The sequence below is a fragment of the Rhamphochromis sp. 'chilingali' genome, assembly GCF_963969265.1.
Source record: "Rhamphochromis sp. 'chilingali' genome assembly, chromosome: 4".
Taxonomy (NCBI): domain Eukaryota; kingdom Metazoa; phylum Chordata; class Actinopteri; order Cichliformes; family Cichlidae; genus Rhamphochromis; species Rhamphochromis sp. 'chilingali'.
In genome coordinates, this window is record NC_137948.1 from 30,605,140 (window position 1) to 30,624,422 (window position 19,283).

Here is a 19,283-nt window from a genome sequence, read left to right on the forward strand (position 1 = left end):
AGCAGCAAAACTGGGTGTAGGTTGTGATTTTATCTTATAAAACAACAATAATCGATAATCTCCAGAAACCAAAGTAAAGGTTATTAACTTGCATGCATAAAACCCTGACTTGAATGTCATGGAAAATCTGAGGAGTGAATTGAAAACCATCAAATCTGGAGGAGCTTGAGATATTAGCCAAATAAAAATGGGCTGGGATTGCTCAGGAGACGTGTGTGAGACATGTTGAAAACTACAAAAACAACTGCAGGCTGTTATCCATCAAAAAAGATGCACAAGTGACTGTTAAAATTAATGGGCTAATAATTTTGACCCTGGTAGTTTTTGGTTTTTGTGAAATAATTTTGTTTCTGTGCACAAAGTAAAAATAATGTAAGCATTCAAAATAAAACCACAGTGTTTAAAAACTTTAAAAATTTCTTTTTTTGCTATTTGGGCTGATTGGGACCTGATGAATGTAAAAACAAAGAATTACCTGATTTTTGTTTCTAAGAAAAATGAGATCCACATATGAGGACATTCGTTTTAACAGTGGCAGAGAACAGTGGCAGTATAATGTGCATATTAGGCCCTTGTAGAGCAAAATTTGGTATTTTGGTCTAGACAACCCAAAATGTGTTGTCCACACGCCAGGTCCTAGGAGGGTAAAAATGACATTTTCAGGGAGGTAGCTCTTAAACAATAAATAAAGGATATGAATACAAAGTATTAATTTACTTTGCACTTTAATTTATTTGCAATACGTAACTTTAAAATGTGTAAAAAGTAGTAGTTATCAGTGTCAGTATTTATTGTATGTCTAGCATGTGCATGTGGATACTGCTGAAATTTGTGAATTTCCCCCCGGGAATGAATAAACTATCTATAATCTAATCTATATACTTAGATCTAATCTTTATACTATATACTATATGTTAGTGACCCAGCATTTTTAAAGCACGTGGCTAAAACTCGATATATTGTGAAAAATGCGTTTGTCTACTTACCAGGCCGTCTATGAGTCCCATGCCCAGTCCGTAGGGTCCCTTGTCCAGTTCCACTACAAACACCACACACAAGTCATCAGGAAGGGAGGGGACGCCGGGGGAGGATACAGGGAAAGGGAATTCACACCCACTAATACACCCTGCAGAGGACACAGACACCCAAAGGCACAAAACACACACAGACACACACAGGGTCTCGCTATGGGGTTGGACAAACAGGAAAAAAACACAAGACTTGCTGTGCAGAAGAAACACGCGGATATTCAGACATGTGCAAAGGTGCAGCTGCTATACCACACACACATGCTTCTGCCTGCAGAGGTCACACTCACTACACAGTGAAGGGGATCTACTGTTGCACACACTTTAAATCAGCATTTTTTGTCATGCCCTTTCAGTGCAGCTATAAAGGCGTTTTAAACTGAGCAGTAATAAAATGTACAACATGCCACATTAATAAAGTGTTTGTGACAAATCCTCCCGCAATACACACACACACACACACACACACGCACACACACGTCACTGAGTGACATGGTATTGACTGTAACATGGTTGATCAATGTAAATCTGCTGTTTCTTCATTAATTCTGTTCTGCAGAGGGTGTAGTGCCAAAGCAAACTCTGGATTCCTGTGACCTTAATTAATAATGGTTTTTGCCGCAGTGAGATGGATGGATTTGAAACTTAGAAACGAGAGCAGAGGTTGTCAATATCTGCAGGTATCTACTGCTGAAGATCTGAAATGTTGCTGATTTTTTTAAACACATGCATGCTCACTATCTAAAATTAACTGTAAGATTTAAACTTGCACATCTGGGGTGGACAAAATAATAAAAAATAATAATAAAGCGCATTATGCAATTCAGTACAAAAAAAATCAGCTTGTGTGAAGCCTTTGTTCTTTTTTTGGTAAGGGGGGGGGGGTCTGATTACACACTGGTACTTGTTATTTGTGTTTTTATCAAAAAAATTAAATCTGCACATTAGTTTTTGCTATTTTGTCCACCTCCTGTAAATAACGTGGCCTACCCTCCAGTCCGTTGGTGATGAGTCCATTGGTCTTTTTACATTCAGCCACAGTCCTGCCGGTGCAGCCGTTGGTCTGAACGTTGGTGCCGATGAGCGGCACAGGCCCTCCTCCGCCTCCTCCTTCAGGGTACAAGGGGGTATTGGGAGGAGTCAGGAGGCAGGACGGGTCTGGATTTGCAGTTCGAGGGTGGTGAATGGTGCCGTTCCGTCTGAGGCTGTGTGTGTGAGACTGGCCTGAGGGTCTGTCCCGTCCTCTCTCCTCTCCTGGCTCTCCTGGCCCGTCGTCCCCTGGACCCCCTGAACGGGGACTGCTGTGGCTCGGAGGTAGCAGCTCCCTCTGTGTTGAGATGGGACAGACAGACTTTAGAGGATAATCTGACATCTAAAGTGAGGATGCAGATGATAGCAATAACAATTATTCCTTTTTTCTTTCACCTGCGAGAATATTTAGAGCATCGCTGAAGCTTTGCTCCTGCATGAAAACCCATCAGCTTGAGATGATTAAAATTTGAATGCATTATCATTGCACATATTAATGTTCCAGTGAGCATACTTTTAAATGCATACTTTTCTGTGTGCGGGTATGTGTACATATGAGGGTGCTGTAACACTAGGGATTATGGTCTAGTCAGCCGTTCCCACTAATTAGACAGCCTAAAGACTAATCAGATTAACCATGATTTAACCATGTCTAGGTTTCTCTCTGTGTGTGTGTGTGTGTGTGTGTGTGTGTGTGTGTGTGTGTGTGTGTGTGTGTGTGTGTGTGTGTGTGGGTTGGCTGGAATAGAGGGTTTTGTCTTTCATTTATGGGATTACGAGGAACTCCTCAACAGCCACAGCTGCTGAGGCACATGGCCTGGATTACTAGGTGTACTCAAGTACACACTTGAGTGTGTGTATGTTTGTCTTTCTGAACCTGAACTTCCGGCCAGTCAGCTGTGTTGGTTCCATTGGAGTGTGTCTGCACACTGGGAGTGTTGGTGTGTGTTTGCGTCTTGGTGCGGAGCCCCCACAGGTAGTGCCGGATGTAGAGCAGCTGTCTGTAGATGCTGTCTTCTACACACTCGCTGTCCAGGTCCACTCTGAAGCCCGAGCTGGGCAGCACAATTGGAGGGTGGTTCTCAAAGCTCTCCAGGAGGTCGACTGCAAACACAAACACTGATGTTAACATAAATCTGTGCTGCTGTCTTGAAGGACTACATATTCAATACACAATGCACAATTAGTATAAATAGCGCTAGCTGCTAGTTAGCATTAACTGTATTGAATGCACACAAGTTTACGCAACGTGTATCTAGCACTCTCTCTTCTATCTACCAGTTCTGATCCTGGTTTCAAGAAACCTCAAAATGCTTTGAAGTATGAGTAGGTCATCAATAATCCTTGTTTTTTAATTACAATTTTGTCTTCCAACAATCACAAAAACTATTTCGTCTTGATGCGTGCTCAATCATCCAGGTATCCCCAAAAGTTGATTCGGTTCATCTGGACGTAGCGTTTTCAGTGGGAGAAACGTTTCATCACTCATCCAAGTGACTTCTTCAGTCTCAGCTGACTGCAGGTTTCTCCAATCTTATAAATAATGAAATAATTGATCAATGGTCATGAGAATTTGCATATTAATGATCAAGGAACTGACCTCCCAGTCCATTGTTCTTTCAGTGGTGCCAGTTTCAGTCATTATGCAAATGTACTGTTTATAAGATTGGGGAAACCTGCAGTCAGCTGAGACTGAAGAAGTGATGAAACATTTCTCCCACTGAAACGCTACGTCCAGATGAACCAAATCAACTGTTGGGCACAAAAACTATTATGTCTTCTTTATAACAAATCAGTGCATATCTTTCCCTTCCTCTGCTCTCCTCGCTCAACAAAGTGCCCAAAGTTCACAAAGTGTTAGATTGTTCACCCATTAACAGGTAAATATGAGGCTAGACCAAGGTAGTTTTATTACTTCATTATGTGATGTCAAATACCTCAGACTCGGACGTTTGGTGCATCTGTTTGGCTGAGGAGCCAACGGTACAAAGCTACCACCTGTAGGATTATGACTAAACGCCTTTAAGTCGAGATGCCGCCTGCACATGACCTTTTCTGCAGCGTAAGAACATCAGTTTGTCTTGGATAGCTTTGGATACCCTTCATCCTGCATCTCAGTTAATGGGAAAAGTGGAGCTAAACTGGAGCAGGCAACCTATTTTTCTTTTTGATTTACACATTCACCTAACAAGTGAAAGCTTTTTAGTTCAATCCCAGAAAGAGACAAATCTCTGGGGTTGCATCAGGAAGGTCATCTGGCATAAAAACTCATGCAGAGCTAGTATCCACACTTACAGAGGAAATAATGTTAAAAATGTTGTTTTGACAGCTTAATAAGTGCATGGTGCTTTCAAAGTCAACGAGTAATTGTGTTAAATCACTGTGATTCAGTACTGTCTGAGAATTTCTGCTCCTTTAGTTATAAAGCTGCTTGTCAAACACGTAAGAAAAAATTTCAGCTATTTCCTGATATAGTGATATCGGCATCTATATGCACCAATAAATGAAAAATACAGCAAGGAAAGAGACAACAGGGAAAGTCTCCCAATTACATCAAGAGTGTTGATGTTTCTTAGTTTGTCAACCAGAGGGCACTCTGCAACTTCTCTGATGGTAATGCCACAAACCAGCTGACCCAAGTGTAAACATATAAACAACAACGTGTCAATAAAACCATCATTTTTTCATTTTTAAACTGTACTGTCATGTAACGTTAGTGTGTACTAATAAATAATAGATAAAACAGATAAAAAAAATATTTTGTGTGAAAGAAATAAAAATATCGGCCCACAAATAAGATTTTTAAACGACCAAATATCAGTAGCAGTCCTGGTTTAAAACAGATTTATCCACATTCGCATTCATGTGTATTTGTTTTTGCTTGATCTTCTCCTTCATTCTACAAGCTGCTCAACAACCCCTGTAAACCATTACACAATTGACCTTTAGCACGACAGTAACAGGCCTCCAACTGCCAACTCACGAGATTCAGACCAGTATTTATTGTACCTATAATCCCAACTCATAACACGAGGGCTTCGTGTTGTCATAATGTTGTCAGCGTCTCTGGCCGGAAAAATTCACACAAGCTCACAAACGTACCTGTTCTGTATATGTACGGCTCGTCCTCGCTGCTGGGTTGCCATGTTGGAACGGGGCCTATCTCTGCTGTGAGCTGGTACTGAGTGAGAATGCGGTGGAGCTGGACTGGTTTTAGAGTTGGGTGCTCACTGGACAGCGCTCGCCACCCCAACTGCAAACAAAGAACAGAAATAAATCCCAGACTTGAAGAGATGAGAGGATGTCAGGGGAGTCACAAGTTTATTAGCAGGGTTTTGTAGGACGTCACTCATCACAAGCTGATCGATCACTTCATTTACAACTTGAGACTAATTTTTTATTTTAAGATTTTCTGCTTACGCCCACGTATTCCCTCCCCATTGCTTATAGCAATGTGAGGCTCATCATATACAAACAAAAAAGACATTTCCCTGTGTGTTACCTGAGTGAGCTGTTGGGGGTGTGTGGCCAATATGGACACTGTGCTGTTGAGTTTGGTGAAGAATTTTTCAGCCAGATGTCCCAGACCGGACCTGCTCGCCCACTCCATGACCATCCTCAAGCATGCCTGAATCTGCAGCATCTTGGAACGCTGGAACCAACCCCGAGACGGACCTGCGTGCACAAAGACACATACACACACACACGAGCAGAAGGGAGCGTTTTGAGTATTTAATCAGAAACACTGCAGTAGATTTTTATTTGAGGGTGTGCGCATGAGAAAGGCAGAGTAAAATACAGAATGTGTGCTTCTGAGATCTTACGTCTGCGTGCATGTGTGCTGTTCGGCAATACAGACATTAATTTTTAATTAGGTTGTGATTGCAGTAGGTGGAACAATAGCAACAGCCAGCAACCGCCTACTCCTCGCAGAATACAAATGCACCGCTGCAGAAGGGCTCAGCTGACTGAGCTCCTGCTTGTGTAATCCTTCCTTTTCTCTCCCGCACATCAAAGAACTGAAAGGAAGTTTTGTGGCAAGTTAAGCAGGCGATGACTATAAGTCTAGCACTTTTGAAGCTGGGATCCTATTGTTTCATTACCTCACTGCAGCTTTAATGCATTTAATACTTTCTGGTATGTACCCCTCCACCCCCTCAAAGTGAGCTAAGGCTCGAGTTGGGGCTCAGTAGAAACGATGAAAAATAACTGCGCTCCAATGGTGTCATTTTTTCAGAGCCTGCAAATATTTTAATACCTACATTTTACATAATCAGAGCAAATGTGCAAAAAATCTATCAGATGTGGTTAAAATCTCCTTTTTAATCTGTAGTCTGCAAGTCAAAACAAGCAATAATTAATCTAAATACTAGTTCTATATATAGTAAACATACACAGCAATATATAATGCAATAATTCTGCAATGACAAGGCAATCACAATTTTATCAGCCAAATATTACCCAATATCAGCATTATACGCCCATATTGACTAAATAATGGAAATTATAGCTGATATGAGCCAACAGGCAAGTAAGATGCCATTCACCACTGTCCAAGGCTGACATTTATCCGATCCATTTACTGTAAAGATTGGCAGTTTTTCTAGATAAGAGAGTGTAAAACAGACAGGAAAGTACGGTGGGGGTGGGGGTGACATCCAGAAAACAGTCTGAGGCAAGCTCGAAACCCGGACGCTTCAGCAAAGACTCTGGCCTTCGGTACATGGGTCATCTGTTCAACCAGGTGAGCTATAATGATCCATCCAACAGACTTTTCAACAGGTAAAGAAATTTCTGTAATCAGGCAAATGTCTAAAAATCCCTGTACAATTTCCTAAAGCATCTGACATTAGAGAAATAAAACCTAAAAGTAAGAGAGTTTTTGGCACATTACTTACAAATACCAGAAATGATGAACTGAATAACTGTTGCACCTGCAATAGTTAATATTTCCCAGAACCCATACATGAAATGTCTCAATGAAACCGTCCGCTTCCTATATAAAACTATTTAAAACAGGCTAGATAACAAACTGTGGGCAGCTGTAAAAACTGATGTAGTAAAATTATAACAGAAATGTCCACAATTCAATAAAAAAGCTGCCACGGGATGCCTGGGTGGGTGTAGATCCCAGGGGGAGACTGGTCTGGTTATGAAAATAAGTCAGACTGTAAAATGACCCACGGCTCACTTTTTCTGAGTAAACACTTTCCTGATAAGTTTATGGGCTCAATCGCTACTTATTTAATACAAAGTGATCTTTATTTTGTACATTACAGTAGATGTTGAGTACAATCAAAGATAAAGCAGAGTGTGGCTTGGGCGTGTCTGCTATAGAAGAGTGCAGTGTTTTTGCCTTCTCTGTAAAATCCCCCCTCATGGCATCTAGTATCACAGCAAGTCTAGTTTTAAAACAGCACTTCAAAGCCACATCACCGATACTTCCATCCTTAATATACAGTCTCTGTTTCTACCAAACATGTCTAACTTTTGCTTTTAAGGACATTAAAGTCAAGGGAATGATCTGGATTCCTAAATTCCTTTTTTAGGACACACACAGACACACAGTCCTAAACTGAACGTCTCCCCCCAAAATCACTACAAGCAGCACATGACAGGAAGCTTCAGGCAGACAATGAACTGGCAGCATTATCTGCTGACTGCGCGCACACACACATAACTTCTGCCATATGTTTTGGATGCACGCACACACCCTCCGCTGTAATAGGCTTATGTCTAGGCATACAGTAATCTATATGAGAGGCATCGCAAACTGACCAGACATCTCTTAACCTCTCGGCAAAAGGTGTGATAATGCCGTGTATACCCCAAAATCAAACCATCCAAACAGCATTTATTATAATTTGTTAGCAAGTTTTCCCTACAACACAACGAACATCTCCGCCACGCCGTTCATCTTTCCTCGGCTGTATGATTGAGCAATGTGAGTGTAGGGTTTTTGAATGCTGAATGTGAACAAGTGTGCATGTGTGTGTGAGTGGGTTGCGGAGCACCCAGTGCGAACGTCAGCGTTACCTGCTACAAACTCACTTCTCTGTTACCATGGACACCATCAGCAGAGAAATATCAATGAGCGACAAAAATGGGAGCGAGGCAGAGAGAAAGCCAGACAGCAAGGCAGAGAGGGAGGTGGAGATGAGATGGGGGACGGTGTAGCCCCTGCATGTATTAAAGGTATTTCTCCTTCTGCCTTTGCCAGACATGTGATCTGTCCTGTCTCTACGAGCTAATGAAGACATATGGCATGTATCTGAGTGTGTGTGTATGTGTCCGTGTGTGTAAGACAAACGATATAAAGAGAGGGCGAGGGGAGCTGGCTTGACATGCAGACACAGCTGGCAGTAAATTACTGTTTTTTTCTGTTTTTGTTGTTGTTATTTTTAAAGAAAGGTAAGAGCCTATTAGCAAAGTCATCATAACAACCGAACGACCTTCCAGCCCTTTACCCTTCACTCCGCCCTTTTTCACTCCTCCCCTGCTCTATCTGCTCTCTCTCGCCTCCACCCAATCCCATCTCCACTCTTCTTTGTCTCACCCCCTGATGGCCAGATGGAAAGAAGGAAGGCAAGATGGAGGTGGGGGAGGAGGAAGAGGAGGGGGAGAAACAGAATGCAGATAGGAGAAGGGCACTGAGGACAAATCTGGGTTAGTCCCCTGTCAAAATGCTGACAAGGACACAAGGACACAGTTTAGTTCACTGTGTCTCTCATATACTTTCACAACTGTACGAACCCGGAGGGTCTAATGCAAATGCAAAAGAGAGAGAGAGTGTGTGTGTGTGTGTGTATGCTTTTTCTATACCTTTGTCCATCAGTTGGTTAAACAGTGACACGTTGGAGAAGAAGAAGAGGTAAGCAAACATTTGAGCCTGGATCTCTGGGTGAACCTGGTAGCCTTGCAGAAGCTCCTGCGCACTCTGAAAGACCTGCACACACACATACACACCCATAGATTTCATAGTCTTTGCTGTAGCTTCTATTCCTATACGTCAGTATACCTAAGCAGCTACAGTTAGGTTCATAAGTATTTGGACAATGATGCATAAAATCTACCACAATAGATTTTAAATCCTACAATCATTATAGGATTGTGTAGGCTTTCAGAAGGGGTTAAATAAGTATTAAGTATTTCCTTATCTGTTTAGGGGTTACAGTCATTTTATACAGTTTTATACAGCCAGGTGAGGGCTCTTCTCTCAAGATCTAGTTTCGATTCCATGTGTTGAAGTTGCATTTTTTAATATGAGGTACAAAGAGTTGTTAACGCAAAAGAAGGAGGACATCTTTAACCTGATAAATCTACATAAACCTTTCAGAGAGATATCAAAAACTTTGGTAGTGTTAAAATCAACAGTCTGGGGAATTATTAAAAGGAAGGAATGACTTGGCCAACTGAAAATGACTGAAGACAATTAAAGTGGATGATCACAGAATTCTTTCCGTGGTTAACAAAAACAATTTCACAACATCCAACCAAATCAGAAACACTCTCTAGGAGGTAGGTGTATTATTGTCAAGGTCTACCATCAAAATTTGTCTTTAGCAATAGAAATACAGAGCGATTACTACAAGGTAAAAATTACTGGTTACACTCAAGAAAAGGAAAGCCAAAAAGCCTTTGCCTGATAACATCATTCAGATGAAACCAAGATTTATTTGCACAAGAATGATGAGAAGAGAAAAGTATGGAGGAAGACAGAAAGGCCTGGCAGAGCATCTCAGAGAGAGGAAATCATCATGTGATGATGTCCACGGGTTCAAGACTTCCAGACTTTTGAATAAAAATGTTTGTAATTCCTGAACACTTAATGCAATAGTTCTGGCTTTGGACCGGATGCTATTTACGACCCCTGAATTAAAGCTCAAAGTCTGCACATATATTGACTGCCTGACTTAAAATAGACTGTGGTGGTGTAGAGACACGAAATTAAAAATTCTGTCATTGTCCTCAGTTGTATGCCTCTAAATCTATATATGTTGGCAATCCAAGCAGGGTAGTAGCCCTAAAATGTGCATGACAAGCATCTTTTATAAAAATAATTTTAATATGTGCAAATACTCTGAAAACAAAGATATCACTGGTGTCTTAACGTTTTAATAAATTAACTTCTCATGACCTTGAAAACCCGAACTTATACAAAGCTATGCACATCCCTACCTGCAAGACCCTTCGCACAGGTTCAGGAAACCCCACGCCTCCTTTCCAGCAGGGCTCAGAGCTGTCGACTGGAAATGGATTACAGTCCAACAGACCCGGTAACACCACATAAAGAGCCTGGACACAAACACACGAAAACAGAAATACATTATGATGAAGGTGATCGGAATTACAGAATAGTTCACACCATCCGGGCATTCTTTGTGCCCACGAAGGTATGTTATTATTCATCCGGTGCAATTTAAAAAACACAACAAAAACCTTCTTAGTCATTTAGAAGATAGCATCGCTGCTGTGTTGACAGATTACCTTGGTGATATAGTAGACACACTGCTGGAAAGTGTACATGATTACTTCTTCCAAGATTGTCATAGCCTCCTCATTGGCTGATATGGTCGCTGATAGCAACGACTCCTTTGACCCTAGACACAGATGATGGAGACGGAGTCACATTTAAGATATATACAGGGAGAGAGAGAGGGAGGGCTGTAGCTGTGTCAGTATCTACTGTATGTCAGTGTGAGTAATGACTCCAAGTTGTTTCCACACTCATCATTCTGACTTTGCGTATGTGTGTGCGTACCTTGCAGTGTCTCTATGCTGTGTGTGTATGCTGGTGCTCTTTGCTGTATGAAGTAGAGGATCTCGATAGAGTTGGACATCCAGAAGAAAATGGTCTGCAGGTCTGGGACCAGGTCTGAGATGCTGAGCAGAGACAGCGAGGCCGGGTCCTGGCTACTTGGACGTGCAGAGACAAGTTACACACAGTCAGGTAGGCTTCTCGACACCATGCACATTCCTACATGAACTGCTTTCACACGTGACCTCTGGACAGTCGGGTCAGGACTTAGCCACCAATCGGACATTTTCACATTCAGCACACAGCAGAAGATAGTTTGCTTCAGATGCATTCTCACTATGCACAATAACACAGTGTGGTTTAGGTGAGGGAGCTGCCTGACTAGAACGTGCAAGAGGCAAGAAAAAGGACGACCAATTGCTCCCAGACTATGAAGTGTGCTATTCTCACACGAGCACAGTCGACGTCTTACTAGTTTGTAGCAGGTTAAAAGATCTTTTAATGACAGAGAACTCTGTTAACGTAATCCCTGCCAATGATGAATTTTTCTGTACTTTCTGATCATAAGAGAGTGTTTGATGGATATGTTTATATATATTCATAGTAGAAAAATATTCTGGGAGGTCTTGAATGATAAGTGAGTCCCAAGTCTCTGGTAAGTTCAAAACAATGCTCTATAAAAGGTCAGGGCTCAAGGCAGCCACACAAAATAAAATGCACATGAGACCGTCAGCTTCCTATTTTTTAACACGAGCTGGAAATTGATACTTACTGCTGAGCTTGCTTCTGCGCCAGCTCCTTTGTCTTCTCCTGCAGGGCGTACACGCACACACACACACACACACACACACACACACACACACACACACACACACACACACACACACACACACACACACACACAGAACAATTAAGGGCTCATTAAACTTTTAAAGCGTGCGTAGGAGAAGCACACTTCATGACGCTTTTACTAACCTACAGTAAGAAGTAGCACCACTATCATTTACAAACCCATAGTGACACATGTTGAGAATTACCTCATGCTCCACTGTCCTGAATATAAAATCACCCTAATTATAATTGAAAAAAAAAACAAAACAAAACTAATTAAACAAAAAAAGGGAGAAATAAACCACACCTTCCTTTTAACCAACAGCCATAAACTGAATACATTTTTGGGGCTTCCTCCAGTGTGTAATTGCAGCAGTTGGCCACCTCACTTGAAGCAACTCCACAGCTCTATAAATTTCACACTTTCAATATAACATAAACCTTCAGGAAACATTGTTTCACTCTGAAGTACTGTTCTTTTAATGACTGTGGCTTTAGTCCAACAACTAACTGACTAAACTCATAAGATGAGACACATCAGGGAGCTGTTCTCACCGCAGTGGGACAATTTCCTACATTTTATTGCAAAGTGCAGGAAAAAAAGGCCACAAAATATTCGCAGTAAGGTATTAAAATATCAGATAAGGTGGCATCAAATCTTTATGCAATGCTGGATAAAGTGGACTTGTTTGGGAAACAAGTGTAGAGGAGATGAAGGTAAATTTGATCCCTTTAGGAATAACTACCGAAGAAGTGTCTGGAGGGGTAAAATGAGTATTTGCCTAAAGTAAAGCTCAGGGGGTGAAAATCTTCTGCTTTAGGTTTTTTTATGTGAAAGCCAAATAACAAGCATAGCAGGGGTTTAGTTAAAACAGACGACTGTGCACGGCTGGAGTGTAACACAGTATAAAACATGATACGGCAGCCTGTTTAACGATTCACCTGACCTGACATGGCTGACCAGTTCCTCTCCACACGAGGCCAGAGGGACCACAGAGAGACACAGACACAGTAACAAGCTGAAACTGACCCATGCTATGCTCTGGATTCGCCGGACGATCTTGAGCAGCAGTTTTCCGAAACTTCCAGGTGGGAATGTCGATGCAGAGTGCTGTATGCACATGCACAGCAGGTAGGCAGGTGTCAGCTTGTGGTCATCTCCTGAGCAGAGGACACAGGTCGACTTATTGAAAACACACTGAATAATTTAGAGGCTTCAATGAAGCTAATTTCAGCTGGAAGGCATATGAAGAGTAACGTGGTCAGGAATCGTAAAACCAGAAGCTGCTGTTCAAGTCTTAAACTTTTATGTTTGCATTGACACTGTTAATGATCTGTACGCAGCAGGACAAGGACGAAAACTGCTGATGAAATACTCTCCTTGTCCTCCCACAAATAAGGCGGTAATGTAATAATCTGCCTGAGTTCATCTACTGAGAATTTATTAGTATTCAAATTAAGTTTCTCCACGTTTTTGAGCTTGAACTGAAATGTTTTCCATCACTGGGCAGCAAAAGTCTCATATAACATATTGTGGATAAAGAACCACAAAATACAGTTTGGTACTTTTGCTAGAAAATCATTTTAACTGGACCTCAGATAAAAAAAAAAGGTTCAGTTGATGTCTTTGATAATCTTTATATTACAGTAAGCCAGGCTGCTGACCTCCAGGTTCTATGAGAGACACGATCCTGTTTAGCAGCTGGTCTTCATGAGCCTGGTCAAACTCCAGCTGCAGCCTCCTTTTCTGACCTCCTCCAGCTCCTCTTCCTCCTCCATCACCCCCTGACACAGTAACTGGCCCTCCTGTTGACGTCCCCACGCTGCGGGGTTTCACCAGGTGAGGTTTGAAACCGCGTCTGACCGCCGGGGTGCTCGACACCTGCGCTGCTCTCTCTTTCAGCACGGAGCCGCACATCTTACAAGTCTGAGCCCCGCCCTCTCCCTCCTCCGCCCCTGCATCGTAAAGCTGACCCAGCGTGCGAAGGCGTGCCAAGGTCTGCGTGGGTAGTGGCTTAGAACCTGTGGGGTCCTTGTACAGAAAGATGTAATGTGCCCCGAAGGAAAGGAGGTCACCGTGCCGCAGCGTGGTGGAGCGCTCGCAGCGGGAAAAGTTCACCAGGACTGTGGCGTTGAGCACGGCCTCGACTGCAACGCAGAATCGTTGACTCTCCCCCTGCTCTTCTCCTTTGTTGTTGTTGCTGGCGTGGCGACGGGGCGCGGGGACTCGGCGTAAGCGGCAGTGGAGCGGCAGGATGTCGGGGGAGAAGAGGCAGATGTTGGGACGAGCTGATGGAGTCTCCTGACCGACCGTGTGCTGCTCTCTGTTCAGCAGATACACCAGGCAGTCCTGCAACACAGAAAGCAAAAAAGGTCACAAAAATCAGACACACTAGAGGTCTGATTTTTGTGAGTACCCTCACCTGCCGATTGAATCCCTGAAGCAGCAGAAGATGAGGGGACTGGTACAGAGAGTGCTTCACCCCTCCTCCTCCTCCTCCCTGACTGCTCTCCTCTTTTCTCCGGCTGCTGGAGGTCCCCTCGCGTTCTCGGCCTCTCAGTGGTCCTGGCAGGGTGGAGTAATAACGCTTGGGCTCCTCTCCCAATCCCAGCTGCAGATGGATGTGCATGCACACGTTTAAGATTGAATGCACTTCATAAGCAGTTCAGTAAATACTAACAATCAATCATCTTCAGCAGGAGGCCCCACCTGGTTGAGGCTAGTCTCGCTGAGGCTGCGACAGAAGGATGAGTTGCTGGATCGGGGCAGGGTCAGCGTCCCCTTCGCCCTGTTCCTCTGGAGCTTACGAGCCTGGGCATTAATATCTACGATGAACAGCAAGCCAGAGAACACGTAGGGAGAGAGAAGGACAAGAGGGAGAACAGGTGGAGAATAATAAAGAGGAGCAAGGAGAGGCAAAGAATGGAAGAGAAAAGGGAGAAAGTGTGCTTAAACCTGGTATCTACTTTCTTAACATGTATGTTTGACAGATGGGGAAACTGAGTAGGTCTGGTTGAAGCATTTTCTCAGACTTCAGTAACACAAATGCATACGTCATGTGTGAGCTGAGTGAAAACCAACAAAACAAATCCAGGCAGGAGTGAGACAGTCAAAGTCAGATGAAGTTAATGGTGCTGGATGGAGCAGCACATGTAGCTGACAACAGTGAACCAGATGAAAGGTGAACTGAGCTCGTCGTGGCTCGAGTTTGAGGACGTTTGAGGCCATGCAATGGCTCACACAGATTTACCCACACACGAGAAAATCACTGGCAATGGGGGTGGCACTGGTGACAACGCAGGTAGAGGTGGTCTTCATGGCAATGACTGACAGCCACCCTACCTGAGGCCAGTCCCCACCTTTAGAGCTGGACTGTACCACTCGACCACACCGCAGGGGGGAGCTCCTGTGTTTGCCCAGCCCAGACCGACCCATTAGAGCCACCAGGAATTGTGGGGTTTTGGGCCCTACAGCAGGGTGGGAGGGGTTAGGAAGGGGGGTAAGGTGAGAAAACACCCCCACACCAAGGACAAAAAACAACCCCCAAACACACACGCCATCCGCACAACACAAGACACAATACATGCACTGTGGAGCAAAGTGAGTCTGTTGTGCTTTAAGTGAGAAACATCAGCCGTTAGTAGAGAGAGAGATACACAGTTAAAGGTGTGAGGCACAGGATTTTTTTTACTCTAACACATCACTGACAAATTAGCTGCACTTTCCATTAGAAACTTAGCGTGTTTCAATCTTTAAATTTGATCTGTTTAGATGCTGTGCAGTGATATCAAATTGGATGCCTGCTGCTGGCTCTGAAGGGGAGGAAAACCAGTAAAAATGGCATCAAGTATACCACTGATGGATGATAATTGGGGTTTAACAATTCCTCCACATCCACCATCAGGGTTACACTTGAGTTTTTAGCATATTCTTTAACCATCCATTTTCCTTATGAGCCAATTCAGGGTCACTAGATGCTGGAGGATATCCCAGTTAGAGAGCACAAGATGCAAGGTGCACCCTGGATACGGTACTTTTAATTTTTAGTGGGGAATAAAGAGAAAACTTGTTGCTCACTGCATGAGCATAATCATCCCTGTTTTCACAGCCTGCAAACAACTGCTGTTAACTGTTCATTGGTAGAAACAAACTCTAGCCAAGACATGATTACTTACATCATGAGTGGATTGAAATTTTTTTTAAAAAGCACACAGAGCGAAGCGGCTAGCTAGCATAGGCATCATGAGTGCATTACTAATTATCAGGAAATATTATTACTCATCTTAATCTTGATCACTTCCCACAGTTAAATGAACATGACTGAATGATACTGAAAATGTGCCGCCTATTAAAATGCTAAGTAAAAGAAAATCAAGCACTCCCTAAAAAATAGACACCTCGTTTGGAAATACTTAGAAATTAGGGGGAGTCAGTCATTCTGTACAATACGGTAATTTTAATTCTACAACTGTTTATAACTTGCATAGTTCATATTTCATATTTCTGCATAGTTTTTATAGTTCACATTTCTGTATAATGTTCATATTTATATCCTGTTCATAGCCTGTACATATAGTTATAGCATATTCATAACATACTTTCATATCGCGTACATTGTAACATACCCATAATAGACCCATATTTTTGTACCCTCATACATATAATAGACCCATTCTGTAATATATCTATATTATTGCTAATATGTATTTTGTAATATATCTATATTATGTCTAAAGCACTTTCTGGATGGATCCAAAGCGCATTTCGTTGCCTTGCACTTGTGACATGTGCAATGACAATAAAGTTGAATTCTATTCTATTTTATTCAGTGATGGCAACTGAAAATAAATTATATGCAAAGAGTAGTGAACGCAAAAGATACAAGATACCGTGGCAAAACATCACAGGTGAAATACAGACGGCTCTCACCCCTGTCGAGTACTTTGCTACAAGTTTTATTCACGTCCATCATGCAGGTAACCTGAACTGAGTGAAGAACTATATTTTGCTTCACAGAGATGCACTTAGGTCAGGTAAATAAACACCTTATTTTAATTAATAGGAATGAAGCACAATGTAAAAGTGAAAGCAGCGCTCCTGCTGACTTTATTTAGTGTTAAGGTTTTAGTGTAAAGAGATAAACTGAATTTATTTGAATAAAAAGGAGAAATGTTAAATAAGCTTGGAAAATAATCACGATCTCAATAATGATCGAAATAATCGTGACAGTCATTTTGTTCATAACTGTGCAGCCCGATCAAATATCTTCATTTATCATTTATTTATACATATGTGGCTTACACCAACACAAAGCCTGTGTTAAAGAGAAGCTCAGTAAACCATATTTCATCACAAAGCTCGGCTAATTCACCAGCACTGTTTCTGAAGCTCATGCACTGAGTTGCTGGAAACTTAAAATCTATCAGAAAGATAATGATAGGTGGAGGCAGTGGATGAAGCGGACGGTGTGGTAGCGTATCATGGGAAGTTGAACCAGGCCACGAGACCTTTGTAACACATTTATAGCTGGTTTTACAGCTATTACGCATCTAATGATAAGTGAAATAATTTGGCCGTGATGTGCTAAGTACACGTTGAAAATCCTGGAGTACCTTTAAAGTGCAATCTCGTTTTCAAAAAGTGTGTGTGAGAAGTTTCACACATGGGCATGCACCTCACACACAGAGAGACGAGTGAAAGACAGAGACAAAAAAGACTTCGGGCTGTGAATTCTGTTAGCATTATAGCACCACTGAGAAAAGGTTAGTGTGAAAATGAAAATGTGCATTAATATGTTAGTTGATAAAGCTGCTCTCAGACACTATATAAAAGGGAATTAAGCTGCGTTTTTCCATATAGAGCTAAAAATGTCTCAAAAACACTGAAGAATTAATTAAAGAATAACACTGGTGATAATTTGTACTTCATTTGTTTACAACTCCTGTAAAATGCCAAATCCAACAATAAATTGTTCATTTTAACCAAAGACAAAGTCTAATGTGTGTGTTTGCCACAGAGCGTTCACTTTATCCCGAAACAAAATAAAAATCCCTGCGCCTCACTGTGGCACTGGCTGATCTAACCTTCCTTTACAGCAAACACTGTAGTGAATTTTATTTGCGTCAGTCTCTACGCTACTGTTTCCACGACTGCTGCCCAGAGAAAACAGAGTAAACAGGGAAAACAGAAAGACAAGGTGGTGTCCGGCAGTGGTGGTGGTGTGGGAGGTGCGGTGGACTATTTGCTCCTCCCAAAACTCAGTATAGTGGAAACACTACAGCTGAAATGTTTTAGGTCAACTACAAATGCTCTGTGAGTTTTTAACTAAACATTTTTAAAGCTAATAGTGCTGTTCTTATTTAACCTTTAACGTTAAATGATCAGAAATGCCTTTAATGAGATTAAACTTTTTTTTTTTAATCAGATTTTTGATTGGCCAACAGAAGGAGGTGTAGCCGAACTACGTGTGCTGAGCATCACCTCTGCCAATTCCAGTGACCCAATCAGACCTCTCCGCTGTGTTTGTCTTTTCAAACTTTATGGGAAAGACAAAAAAAACAACAACTGCATCATGAGAGCCAGTGCTCATCAAGTCTCTGCTCCACTGTTGGTGAGTTAATTTCTAGTATGCTATTATCATGCTGCTTAACACTAATTTGCTGATATCTGTATCTGTATCTCCAAAACAACATGACGTGCTAACTCTGAGGATTCAAAATAGGGCTTCCCAAGCCTATGTACAGTCTATATTTCCAGCCCCACGCTGTGTTACCAGATTTAAGTTTAAAATGCTCACAGATCATGTTAACCATGCTGATTAAAAGAGCGATAAATGTGGTTAGTTCAGTGTTTGATGCATCAGCAAAAAGTTATTTGGTTTTGCTTTTACAAAAACTGTAACACTCATTTGACAGCACAGCTCAAATTAGCTCTAAGCGGAACAGACAGCGAACCGGGAGGTCCCTGTTAACAACTGAGCAAAAGGACAAGTAGATGAGAGAGTCTAATTTGAGAAACAAATGCCTCAGGTCCTCAACTGGCAGATTATTAAACGATATACTCAAAGTATTAGCTTCAATGTCAAAAGCACAGTTACAAAGAAGAAGTCATGTCTGTGACTAGCCAATGAAAAGAAAGATGTGAAAAATAACTGTTTACAAAATTATCATTCAGCTGTTACTGTTTTTATATAATGAACTGAGGCCAGTACAGTCACCAACCACAACCTCACTGTTGGTTATATGAACACATTGACAGTAAGAATCCCCCTTTAAACCAGTGCCATCATTGCTTTAAACCCATTCATGTGGATGATGCTGCAGAAGAGAAATGTCATGTCTGCAGATTACCTCAGTGGCGTGGCAGGTAGAACATTTAAGGCTAAGAACATATAATGCTTTTCATTTGATGGGATAAAGAGTTTTCACTGGTTAAAATCCTACAAAACAAAGTGGAAAACATTATGACAATGGAGAAATTATATAGTGAGGGACAGACTATAGTCCCCTTATCCCAGTACACAGATGTAATCACGCCCTTTGACACAACTTTTAGCGTAGTCAAAACCTGTGTATTTAACTTCCACGTACACCGTGATACGTCTGTGACTATTGCAGTTTACTTCTATTAGCACAAT

At 42.0% G+C, this 19,283-nt stretch overlaps 1 protein-coding gene across 3 annotated transcripts in view; it reads right to left on the reverse strand.

Annotated features, from left to right (window-relative positions):
• radil (Ras association and DIL domains) overlaps positions 1 to 19,283 on the reverse strand; it is a 31,025-nt gene that overhangs the window by 3,708 nt on the left and 8,034 nt on the right. The window contains exons 5-18 of one of the 3 annotated variants that reach the window (XM_080879314.1): positions 14,357 to 14,472; positions 14,070 to 14,258; positions 13,312 to 13,996; positions 12,677 to 12,807; positions 11,588 to 11,625; positions 10,819 to 10,970; positions 10,545 to 10,657; positions 10,236 to 10,352; positions 8,880 to 9,003; positions 5,560 to 5,732; positions 5,160 to 5,310; positions 2,935 to 3,161; positions 2,019 to 2,355; positions 987 to 1,126 (exon numbers count right to left, since the gene is read on the reverse strand). In XM_080879314.1, the coding sequence (XP_080735440.1) occupies positions 987 to 1,126; positions 2,019 to 2,355; positions 2,935 to 3,161; positions 5,160 to 5,310; positions 5,560 to 5,732; positions 8,880 to 9,003; positions 10,236 to 10,352; positions 10,545 to 10,657; positions 10,819 to 10,970; positions 11,588 to 11,625; positions 12,677 to 12,807; positions 13,312 to 13,996; positions 14,070 to 14,258; positions 14,357 to 14,472 (2,693 nt within the window). Of the gene's footprint in view, positions 1 to 986; positions 1,127 to 2,018; positions 2,356 to 2,934; positions 3,162 to 5,159; positions 5,311 to 5,559; positions 5,733 to 8,879; positions 9,004 to 10,235; positions 10,353 to 10,544; positions 10,658 to 10,818; positions 10,974 to 11,587; positions 11,626 to 12,676; positions 12,808 to 13,311; positions 13,997 to 14,069; positions 14,259 to 14,356; positions 14,473 to 19,283 lie in introns of all 3 variants that reach the window. The other 2 variants (XM_080879315.1, XM_080879313.1) reach the window with 2 other exon arrangements.